Here is a 12,821-nt window from a genome sequence, read left to right on the forward strand (position 1 = left end):
GAAGTCCCTGTGGCTAGTCTGTGGTACAAGTAGCAGCAGACGTGGCTTACCCATATGGTGTGGTGCTTCTTGTAAAATCCATATGGCCTTGTTGAAGGGAATCCCAGCGGGGATGTGAAGGGTGTTAATACCCTTCAGGCCAGGCCTTTCCCTCCTGGGGCTTCTATGGCATTGTCTTTGCAATCTGCCAAAGCACAAACTTAATTCCTTTTTAATAATCAATTATTTCAGTCCAAGAACGTGTGCTGTATTTTTTGCAATCATATATTCCTTGAATTTATTATTTATTATGAGTATTTTTGATATTTTTTAAAACCAAGCTGTAGGGCAATTGCTAGCAAATACAGATAAAAGCCTTTTCAAAATCCTAACTTTATTTCTCTTACTTGTTTTTACAGGAAGTGCTGAACAGCATTCCAAAGTTCTGCTTTCCTTTTGACATTGAAAGGTATGTGTTACAGTTATCATTTATTTGCAAGCATTTAATAGAAAATCTTTTGCATAATTGCAAGGAAAGATTTAAAGAAAAGGAAAACGTATTGTACTCCCTAAATTTGCACCTGCAGATGAGAACACATCCTTTGTGTTCAAATAAGTATGAAATCACTCACAGGGAATTATCACAGCAAAATGCAACCTTTACAGAATTTTAGGGATATCTCTTTCAAGATGGAGCTATGTTCCGGCTCCCGGTTTTGTCCATTTTAATTGTAAACACCATCTGTGTTAATATAAGAATATAACATAGTTTCCTTCAGACAGCAAGCATGATAAAAAATGTTATGCTACACCAGGATATAAAAGCTCACCGAGCAGTACTGAAAACATGTTTCAAAGTTCAAAGAAATTAAGACTTTAATTGCATGGAAGTAACTGAATATGCTGTTGATTTTTCTCAGAGAAGAATCAGGACCGTTATTTATAATTAATTACCTCTTACCTTTCTGGTATTGGTTGTAGTGTGGCTTCCATGTAGTTCCACCAGGTATTTAAATTTTTCATATAAAACATTTTTATTAATTAAAATATTTAGGGTTGTCAAAATGATTAATGGTAATTAATTTAATCAATTGTACTCACTCACTCCGTTTGGAAAACGCATATTGTCCAAATCAGTAAAGATTGAATTAGAAGCTTGATTTGCATAATTAATAAAAAATACACCCAAGTAGTGTGCAGGCTAAGCAGGTTTCAGGACAGCACTGGCATCAGTTGTAGATGGAAACTCAAGATGAGAAGCATCTATCGGACGCAAGAAGTGACTACCTGTCGAGTAATAGATGGTGTGTGTATAGAGGAAAGAAGAGAGGCTTTGCAGAGAAACACACCGGCAAAATGAAGATCTTCATAAACACAACTTCCCCGATGTAAACTAGGTTCATTTAGTCTTTTATGGTTGAATTTAATCAAGTTGTTTGGGTTTTGAACTGGTTAAGCTCACTGTCCCGTAAGCTGTTTTAATGACTTAACTAATACCATTGTCAGTGTTGGCTTTAAAGCATTAAAGTCTTTAATGTGCTTAAGATATGTACAGAATTCTGTTTAAAATTGGTAATGAAGATGAATAATGGAAATAAAATTTGAGGATAACAGAAAAAGGTGAGGTTCTGTTGCTGCCATCCAGTGGTAAGAAAATAGTCGGTAGGAGGAAAAAATTATTTTCAAATAATTTGTCTTGTGTTAACTATTTCTGTTGAACCCTTTGGAAGACATTTAGTTGCTTGTATAAGGTAGATAAGCGTAATCAACAAACTGTGGGAATATATGAATTCATAGTGTAGCTAGGTGTGTATTTTAGCGAGTATCCAAAGGGGGGAAAAACAAGGAAAAAAAAAGAAAATAAAAAGTTATGGGATGTTTGTTGTTTGTCTGTTAATACCTCCCATGCCACACTCCCAGACATGCTTTTTGACTCTTGACCTCATACTTGACTGTAAAGCAGTGCTCTCAAAGGTGCAAAATTTCTACAAATTTCATAAAAATTGGCAGTTAGACAGAGGAAGGAGAAGTTCTTGGAAGCTGAGACTGACGAGGGGAACAAAACTGAAGTGCTCGGTCTGACCTGCTGACTGCTCAGCCACTGCACTCGCAGCTTCTTGTGTAGCCTGACGCTGAGTTTTAGGGGATTTGTGGGAGAACGAAAGGTAGTGAGACATCATGAGAGCATAAAAGAGCATGGACAAGGAGGAGGGGCAGAGCTATTGTGGGGAACAGGACAGAAATACTGGAAGCTCATTCGAGAAAGCAGACGGGTGTTGACTGGCGAGCTATTTGTGTGAACAACTTGCTGGCCGTGTGGTGTATGTACCAGTGACTTCTTAGTTCAGGCATTTTCTATAGTGTAGACATATATTACCACATTTTTTAAAGAAAACTGTTTGGTTATCTTCTGCTTTCTCAGTTTTATTTTTTGTTTTGAAGTTGAGACTGATAAAGAAAACTACTGAGAAAAACTGCTACAGCTCCTTGTCATATGGCTTTTTTCTAGTGGAGGTTTAAGATGTGACAAGCATTTTAGTTTTTGTCTAGCCATAAATGTGCTTTTCACTTATCTGGTGAATATAAGTAAAAAAAATAAATTAAAAAAATATTATTTTTTTTTTCTTTTTGTATAGAGGGTCATGATAGACCATACACCTAATATCTTGAAGTATTTTACAGGCAGTTTCAATGACAATTTCTGTACAGAAAGCTTTGATTGAAGTGAAACACAAAATATGTATTTCATTGATTTGAGCATACTGTACTTTAGAGAGCATAGTTTCTTAGCCTGTAGTATGTGTACTATACATATAAACCACTTCAAGCAATATCTGATCCTAGTAAGTGCTAGAAATTACCAGCACAAAAGTGGTAACTTCCACTGTTGCTAATCATGGTACCTGGAATAAAGTGATGTGACTCTGTTCCATAGATTGCTTTTTACTGTACAGCAGAGTTGGAGGGAATGGAGTGTCTTTTCTGTTAACTACCTAAAGAAAACTCATTTTTCAAATTATGGAAATAGGAAAATTTAAAGCACAGTGGTAAGGTCATTGTCATCTGTTTTCCTCTACTTGTCCTGGGAAGGGGGCTGGGGTTGGGCGGGGGGCGGGGAGCTGTGTGTGGCTGTGTCTTGTTTGGCTGCCAGCTGAGTTATACTATCACACTACCTCACCTGTAATAATTAGTGAATGAAATGAGAACATGTATTTGTTTTGTTTTATTCACTATGCTACAGTGATTGTAGACAGAGGCAATGTAATAGGCAATGATAAGATACAGAATCACACAGAATCACAGAATTCCTTACACAAAAACTTTTGTCTTAAAAGTAAGTAGTTGAGAATGAAAAGTAAATAATTGAGAATGTATTTCAAGCTGTACAGATGAGGGTAAATAAACTGCAGCATTTCCTGTACACTTCAGTCATTCCAGTCTGTTTGCAAGATGAATTGCAAACTCAAAAATGAAGCAGTAGTTTTATACAGTTAGATTCTTTCCATCCTTTATCCCATTGTATTATATATGTGTACATAATATATTAAGTATGTGTCAGAGAGAAGTCTTTGTAAGGACAGGTTGCAGCATGAACCGTGCACTGTGGAAGAGTATAACTGTTGATTTCAAACCTGGGTTATTTGGTTTCCATGTGTGTGCAGAAGTGGACCTGTCTGAGAGGAATCCTGGGCACACGGAGGGAGCCGCGATGTGCTCCGGCAGACCCTGGGCCAGGTACAGTGGCCAGGGCCCCTGGACAGAGCAGGCTTGTGTTGTGACTGGAATACACACAGCGAGACTCTTTACTAACTAGTTGTGGTGTCTCTTAATGCTTCTGTTGTTTCAAAAACATAACCCAAATTATAAGCTAAGTATGTTTTTTGTTTGTGGGAATTTCCTTATTTGGTGGTAGCTTTGTACATTTTCATATCTTATGCATATCTTTCTTATCTTTCTTCCTGTTCCTTTTCTTTCTGATGTGTAAGGGTTTGGGGTTTCTGGGAAACAACTCAAGTCAGATAGCTCAGTTGGAGCAGAGAAGCCCTGCACACTGCCTGAGCTGTGGAGTCATGGACCGTGAGCGGGCTTGGAACTGGAGAAAACAGTCCCTGAAGCTCAGATTGGGGGATAGCAATTAGTTGAAGGGAGACGGCCCAACCTAGGGTTACCTAGTCTTTCCATCAACTTGTACCACTACCCTAACATCTCTTTTTCAAATTCCTGCTTGAAATGGTTTCTAATCTATTCTCTGATCTGGGGAGAATTAGGGTGAATGACTGGTGGGGTTTGCTTTGCAGCATTGGACTGGGAGGTGAAATACATTTGAAATTTCCAGGTTTAGGTAGCAGCCACCAAAGTTTTAGTCAGAACTCAGTACTTTAGTTACATTGGTCAAATACGTGTATGTGACACCTTATAATTAATGTTACCAGTAACTTTTTTTCTTTTAAAAATTAGACATCAAAATCTGTATTCCCATGCATAAGTTCTTTCTTTTTTTTGAAACTCACTGAAAAAGTGAACTCTGAAAACTCTCTCTGAAATTCAAAACCCTTTAACAATTCCTAAAATTTGAAGAAAAAATAATTTCAAACACCTGTTCCCTAAACAGATCAATTTGGAAGAAGAACAATTCTTATTGAGAACAAGGGAAAAAATTAATGATTAGACATGCTGGTTTTCGTTTGAAGAAGAGTTTTAAATCCTGCCTTAATCAGCTCTCTAAAGGTGACTTTAAAATGAGGCCTGCACAGTAGCTGTAGTGTAAACAAATCTTTAAAATTACTCTTTACCTACTCCATGGGTACCAAAAAAGCGTTTCCTGCCTTGTGTAGATATGTACTTAGAAAGTATCAAAAACTACTTTTATTCCTATTGTGTACTGTAATAACCTTGAAAGAGCCCATTGTAGCCTGCAGGGTTAATAAGTATTTACACACATTCTTTGCTATTAGTGATTTATTATTGCTAAACTAAGATTAAATGTAAGCTTGCAGGGCAGGAGTTGTAAGTCAAAAGCAAGGCAGAGGAATGAGTGAGGGAAAGGTCAGTGATGGCTGGGAACGATTTGTGCCTGCTCTCTCCGCGCAAGTCAGCAGATCATGCTCTCTGCAAATAGCTGGCCAGACCAGAGTTTTGCAGAAAGTTTTTGAAGCTCAGACAGTTAATGCTGTGCTCTGATAGAAAGTCTAGATAACATTTGTGTAGGATGTACATAATAATAGCATTTGCCTGTGTTGATTTTCCTGCTAAGGAAGACCTGAGAGGCATCAGTGCTGTGGTTCAGTAGCAGTGCCAGGAGCTGCTGCCTGCCTCTGAAGGTGGGACTTGACTTCTGAACAACCTGAATGTGCCACGGTGAGACAGAAGCATGAGCCCCAAGTCACATAGCAAACAATTGTCCACATGATAGTACATGCAATATATATGTTAAAACTGCAGTGCTAGCACTTTTTGCATGTTTTATGCCTCTGGTTTATTATACATTGTGGTTATCTTTGATATACAGAACTCCCTAGTCATCATTTGTTTGTTTCTATAAGGCTTACATATAGTCAGTTTTAATGCTGCTGAAGAGGAGGAAAAAAACAGGCATCCTTGCTGCCCTCAGCTCTTAAGTGGAGCTTGCGAATCAGAAACTTAGAATTAATTCAGTATTTTAAACTCTAATCAGAAAATATGGTTATGATGGATGGTCATGGGCTTCTGTTAGCTGTTCCTTTGAAGCAAATGGAATGCAAACTTGGGGTCTTTGTGGAGATTCAGTTTTAGCCTTGGAGTTTTTCTCAGTTTGAAAATCTGTAACATGCTGCTTACATCTCCTTCTAAACTCTGTGGGAAGCAGTTTTCCAGCTGGGCCACTTTTACACTGACTGTCGAAACATGGACTTATCTCTCTTAAAGAAGCAAAGGGAAGACGTTGAGTTGGAGGTGGTGAGATAGCATTGGAATTGCCTCCTACTGAACTGTCATAATTTGGCTGGGCTGTTTTTAATAGAGAATATCAGAATTTAAATCTCATTTTTAAAGTGGTCTTGTTTAGTGACTCTTTTTCATATTCTTTATTTGTAATACCAGTTATTTTCCCATCTCATCTTCAAGTTTTGGGAAGGGAGGAGGCAAATAACTGAAAGCAAGAGATCTTTACTGATGGGAGTTTTCTGGGCTAAGGAATTGTTTCCAAGCAGTAATGGAGTACTCATTTGCCTGACATACATGTACACAGTAGATTAAAAGCAACACCTGCATAGATGGGCATCGACTAACAATTGCTTTTTGTGAATTATTAATGATCTTTTTGGGTTAAGATGGTGCACAGAGACCCCAGCCTAACCATGACAGGTGTTTTGCAGTGTAAGAAAAAGCCAGTCATGGCTGCAGAAAGCTCCAAGCCTAATGGTGGGACGCAGCAGAGCAGAGAGGGGATGGGAGCAGGAGGCAGCCGGGGTCACTGTGTGCGGTGCATTACTGATGCTACCGACTGACCAGCTCCTGCTTAATTACTGTGTAAGCCCCTGGCCACAGTGTGCACGGGGATACTGAAACCACACTGCAGGCTTCAGTGGCCATCTGCTCTCAGGAATAAAGAGGAAAATGCAAAGATGTGCGATAGAAAATTGCATCGTTGGCAGGGGAGTAATAACACATTGTTATTGATGGCTCTCTATTGTGTCAGGAATAACATGCAGACAGCACGCTAGCTATGCGGAACCTGAAAGGTGAAGGACTGAGTGAAAGCCATTGGACGTTTACTGTGTTTAAAGAAAACGCTATGTTGTTCCATCCTATTGAAGACAAATGAGGAAAATGCGTGTATTATTGATTTAATTATCTAACTAAAAAAAGTCCATTCATTATCATAATTTTCCAGTGGTCATATTGGACTAAAGGTATCTTGGAATGTCATACATGCTCAGCACAGACTTTTGTTTCAACCTGGTCACTGGTTGTTCACGAGGGACTAGACCAAATCAAAATGAGTGGGAGACTTTGCAGTCTGGGTAGTGGTATCACTTAACTAGTCTTTAAGCTTTTGTCATGCCCCTGTTAAGCAGTGTAATGGGCATGTGTGCCATGTAACTTCTATCACCCTTTCATCATCTTCTTCTTTCTTATATCCTAGGGGAAAAGTTTTGTATTTTGTATTTAAGTCTCCACCAAAACAAAAAAAACAATTCATGCTCTTGGATTGGAAGATTGTGAGATCCGTGATGGTTCTCAGCTTCTGCAAGAATTCATTTTTAGCTGAGTATCTCAGAATGAACCACACATGACCTGTTAATCATAGTACTTACTAGCAGGCGCTTAGGTATTCTGATGTGGAAGATCATGTAAGAATGGGAAAAGGAGGGGACAAGAAAATAACAGGCAGAGCTGCTACATTTTACATTTTCAGACCTCCATGCACTCCCCATCATAACTTTGTTTTCATTTGGTTTTAATTAAATCTTTAAAGGTCACTTCCAACTCATCATTCTATGATTCATTCTATGCCACACATTACCTCTCCTGGCTGAAAATGACAAGTCTACCTAAAGCAGATTCTCTGGGAGATTTTGGAAAAATGCAATATGTATTTCTGTGAGTGAACTTAAAATACAGTTTATTGGTATTCTAAAATGCTTGCATTGAATATATTTTGCAATTTCTGTGAAGCTTACTGAAGTTTGGGCCACATTGAAAAGAGGGTCTGTCCCGTGCTCCCAGTGATCCCGAGATGTCTGAAGCTGACAAATTGCACAGGAGAGAAAGGCGCCTGGCTTGGGAGCGTAAAGGAGATAAGAGACACGTCACGGCAGTGTAGATGCCAGTTCTTCTTAAAAAGAAATTGTGAAAAGGTTCATTCTGTTAAGGGAGGTCAGGAGTGGAGGTTGGAACTGGGACCTGGAGATAAGTACAAGGAGTCAGAGGTGACACTGGAGGGAAGGTGGAAACTGAGAATGAAACGTTAGCTTGTACTGCTGAGCAGAGTTTGGGGATAAGAGGAGCTGGAACATCAGGCAAGGAAATCTTGTGTAAGCGTATCCTATCTCCAGTACCTACATGTTTTGATACAGTCTTGAAGATATTATTACTTATTATTTTAGCTCTCATGCTGTTTGTTCTTGATTATTTTCTGGCTTTTGCATTTCCAGAACCAAACAAGTTCTCATTGGAAATTGAACTTAGCAAAAAGTTGTTTGTTGGGCAATATGTAGTGCAAAAAAAGGAGGACATGTGTGGGTGTGTGGGAAGACTGTGAGGCTACAGGTCTAACCAATGAAGGTATTCTGAAGCGGGGGAGGAAGCAAGCTGGTTTTCTAATGGCTGTCTTAAGCCAGGCCTGTACTAGATAACATTAAATAAATTATTTGTAGATTTTTAAACCTTTGTTTTGGTCACTGTTTTCCACTGTTGAGGTGTGCTCAAAGCCAACAAGCTGTGGTGGGCTTGTACGGGCTCTGCTTAGGCCTTACTTAGGAAAAGACCTTATGGAATGCCCCATCCAGGCAGATGGGAGGCCAGATCCCTTGGAGCACGTCAGCTGGAGCGTGGGGCCAGGGCAGCAGCTGGGGACACGGCTGACGAAGGACCTGGGCTCCTCTGTGCAGAGGGGAGGGAGCGGGGTGCAGGAGGCAGCTTGGAGGGTGGGAAGGGAAAGAAAGGATAGTGAGGCTTGAGCATGAAAGTGCTTGAGACCAATGACTTAAATGCTCGTGTTTTATGTGATTCAGTGGTTTTATGCTCTGTATCTAATTTTTCAGGGTGACCCAAAATCAAGTAGGACAGCATTTTACCTTCGTGCTCACTGACATTGAAAGTAAGCAAAGGTTTGGATTTTGCCGTTTGACGTCAGGAGGCAAGGTCTGCCTCTGTATTCTAAGGTAAGTTGGTCTAAGAAAAATTGAGTCAAGGAGTGGGTAAAATTATCATTTGCACATCCCCCGATAATGTGTTATACTTCTGTCAGGGTGTCATTTCTCTACAAGTGTTACCATTGATTTCACATGAAAAGTGGTCCCGAGCCCTGTGTGATGGTATGCTTGTGTGAAGCTGACTTATTCTATTTAAATAACATGAAATCTCGGCTTAAAAGCAGAGAACAATACATTGCAGCTTTAGAGGCTTTGAATATTATGTGGATATTTTTACTTTCTAACGAGATCTTTGCTGAGTATCCAGTCAATTTAGCAATAAAGTGTGCTATTCTGTATTTGTCTTCTTGGAAATATGATTTTTGGGGGTGTCTTCCATGTTCTTTGTCCAGACTATATCTAACATAACAAATGAAAGAGCCAGATAATCCTCAAGAATGAGCATGCAGCATTGTTGCAGAAGAGATATTGGTGAGGGAAAAATTGACCCCAGTGTAATACTTTGTTTTATCCCTCTGCTTTTTCTTTCTTTTCCTGTAAGATAATTGTTTTGGTAGTGAAAAAAACTAACTGTTTAGCTGTCATAAAACCTTTTTAATTAAATTAATTAAAGGGCAGAGTGCTTTAGTTAAAAGGCAAATTTGCCACTTCAATTAAGACCCTAGCAGCCTGTAATGTCCATAGAGGAAATGGGAACATCAGTTCAACAGCACATGAGAAGAAGTTTGAAGTATAATTGCCTTCAAAGTGAGAATCCCCAAACACAAGGTGAAAGAGGAACCATGGGCTGCCAGAGAGCCACACCCATTGGTAGCGGAGGGGCAACTTGGAGAGTTTTGGAGAGTAAGCTAGGAAGCTTGTGGAGAAAAGCAGCACATTGGGTGTTTGGACAACATGGAAGTCAGGCAGTCATGGAAGGTGTTATTAGGATAGAGCACATAAGTTAGGGAGACAAATCCAACATCACTTTCGAGTATCAGTGAAATAACACGCAGAGGGGGGAAGAAAAGAACAGACAATATAGAAACTTGTAGAGTAGTACTTAAAATTGTTGGAAATAACACATCAAGACCTTTATGAGCTCTCAAACTAATGTTGAGAGCCAGTACACTGCAGTTTTTGGGCAAGTAATTTAAAAATTAGTGTTTCCTATAAATATTGTAAAAAATGTAATTACTACCATATAATGAAAATAGCAAAAGGAAGATGTTTTATTCTGGAAATTAATTGACTTCTGTGATCCTAAAAATACTTTTTAAATAATACTTCAGAACTATTTAATTCTTAGGATTTTGGAGTGTGTAATACTTAATCCTTTTCTCTGTGTTATCCTTTGTTGATCTATCTTGTTAAGGCTCAGAGAGAGAGTGTGTGTATAAGCTTTTAGCTCTTTTTTCCAAGTTAAACTTTTCTTCCCTCATCAAGCTAGAAACAAAATGTATTACTTGTACGCCTAACATTGTCTGTCTGGCTTCTAATACTGTAATACAAATGTTTAATCATTTACACACACTCAAGTACACACATTTAAATACTGTATGTAGTGCTGGAAAGTAGTACAGTGCTGGAAAGCAAAGGACGCAAATTCTCAGCTGGTGTAAACTTGGGTATTTGTTTTAGCATTTCCCCACAGACATACATCAGCTAAAGAGTAGTCAACGGTCTGTTACTTGGTAGAAATAACTAGGAAAATGAAAAGTGGCAAGCTATAAATTTTCACTGAACCGTAATCAGCAATTGCCTTTATTGCTTTTATTGTGACAATTTCAAATTTACAATGCATAGCTGAGTGCAGAACAGCACTAGCTTCGTAGTATTATACTTCTAGCTTGGTAGTCCATTTCTCTCCAGTTTGTGTGTTTGTTGTGCTTAGCTCAGACAGAAAGAGTGCATCAATATTTCTGTCTGATGCATTTTAGTATCCCGTCTGTTTTCTGCTCTGAATCCAAGATTCATTAGAAGTGACCAAGTGGAAGAAGACTCACTAGGAGATTTCTGTTGGCATTTTATCTGGCTTTCCCTTGTCGTGCTTGTTTATCTTAAATTAACCAAAATCAAGAAATCTTGACAAGTGTATGCTGTCTTTATATGTAAAGAGTGTATATGCATGTTCACAGTCCCTCTCTTCCATACATCAAGATAGCATAAATTTATATTCATTGTGTGTATATACACATACATAACTCTGGTGTATGAATAACTGAACTACTTGCCTGTCATAGATATGTACACAATAGTCATAGACTTTTATATAAGCACACAAATGCAGGTGTACATAAATAAATACCATGTTGAAGTACACATTTACATATGCATATACATCTATATCGCCTCATACAGAGGAATATAATAAGATTGCTGACTGGAGCATTAACAAAGACAACTACAGGTAGTCAAATACAAGAGAAATTAACTAATTGAAGTGGTCATAATAACTAAAATCTAAGTAAGCATCTCTGAGAAGAAGAGCAGGAACTAGCCAGTCAAAGTGATGAGAAGGAAATTTGTGTAGGCTGATAAGTGGGAAACAAGACACAACTTTCTCTTGTGAATGTCTTTTGTGGTGTTAACCTATGCCAGGGCAGTTAAAGAGATAGGATTTGAATTGCTGAGCGGGATTCTTAACTGAAAACTGAAAAAAAGACTACTTGTCCTCAGGTTTTACATCAACAACCTAAAGCTGCTTCTAAGATTAAAAGTCTCGTAGTTTATGGGACTTCTCTCTATAATTCATTCTTATCTGAAACACTAATTAAAGGAAATAATCTGAATTCGCAGCCACGTGGTCCTGCTTTAAACTGGATAGTTTGAAATAGATAATATACTTGTACATACAAAATTATTCTCAAACTTTTATGTTGTTTTTTTGTTATTTTGGGGTTTTTTTTTTACATTTTATATTTACATGTGTATGAATTGTGTAAACAGAAATTTGTGCCAAATTAGAATGTTTTTTCAAGTTCTCTGTTTATACAGTGAAATGAAAATCCCCCAAGGTAGCTATCTCAGGCATTTTTGTTTGAAGAACTTAATTGTGATACAGTATTGTCTAAAATGATCATGCAGACCTTGACTGCATTTGCCAAATTCAAAGTGCCAGTAAGTGCAAAACCATAGTAAAATGAGAAAATAAATCTTGGATTATTCTCCAGAAGTTTTGTGTGATTCCTTTGCAAGTTTTGTTTTATTTTGTTTTCTTTAAACTGCACAGCTACTTTGTGAAGGTCTCAGTGTGAATCCTGCTGTGTCACCTCCTCCCTCTCCACAAACTGTTGAGCTAATGCAGCCCTGTAAGAATGAGGGGTATCTCAATGGGAATATTGTCGTATAACTTGTTGTGCTCATATATTGTACTGGATCTTTTCTTCTAGTTTTACTTTTTATATTTTAATTTAAATAATGATTTTGCCAGTTGAGATTTGAAGTGGCGTAGTAGAAACTTCAGTGTTCACTTTTGAATAATAGAAGGAGAATTAATTCTTCATGGTAGTATTTCTAAATATCACTGCTGTTTGCAGTAGGAATAATACTTTCTGGGTTTACATGAAATTGTTTTTGAATTAACTGAATGGTTTTAGCACAAAGTGCAAATAATTTGGCTGAAATTTGTTTTGTTAAAAATCTTGAAACTGTTGATGGACTCTGAGGTTGACCTTATGTATCCAGAGGAACACAAAATGCATCATTAAAATGCTCAGTCTTAGATTTCGTTAATTTTATGACTGTAAAATTGTCACCTATGTTTCCAAATGAAGTACTCTAATAAGGAAGACAGGTTTATGTGGTAAGCCTTTGTAGTTCTTCAATTCAGACCATGCTGGAAGCTTTCTCACTCTTCCTTTAGGCAAATCCCTTCGAAGCAGAATGTTTCAATTTTACACATTTTGTGTCAATTTTCCAGACAGAAAAGTAGCCCCTAGACATTAGACATTTAGCTACGGAAAGGCAGTTTCCTCAGTTTTATTTGATTACTAGAAGTTAGATTCC

At 38.1% G+C, this 12,821-nt stretch overlaps 1 protein-coding gene across 1 annotated transcript in view; it reads left to right on the forward strand.

The window, feature by feature from the left end:
• Positions 1–398: 398 nt before the first annotated feature.
• DENND1B (DENN domain containing 1B) overlaps positions 399–12,821 on the forward strand; it is a gene marked incomplete at its 5' end in the record, with an annotated part of 94,391 nt that continues 81,968 nt past the window's right edge. The window contains 2 exons of the mRNA XM_010164884.2: positions 399–448; positions 8,724–8,843. Of these exons, the coding sequence (XP_010163186.1) occupies positions 399–448; positions 8,724–8,843 (170 nt within the window). The remainder of the gene's footprint in view (positions 449–8,723; positions 8,844–12,821) is intronic.

The sequence above is a fragment of the Antrostomus carolinensis genome, unplaced genomic scaffold (genome assembly GCF_000700745.2).
Source record: "Antrostomus carolinensis isolate BGI_N321 unplaced genomic scaffold, ASM70074v2 scaffold7243, whole genome shotgun sequence".
Taxonomy (NCBI): domain Eukaryota; kingdom Metazoa; phylum Chordata; class Aves; order Caprimulgiformes; family Caprimulgidae; genus Antrostomus; species Antrostomus carolinensis.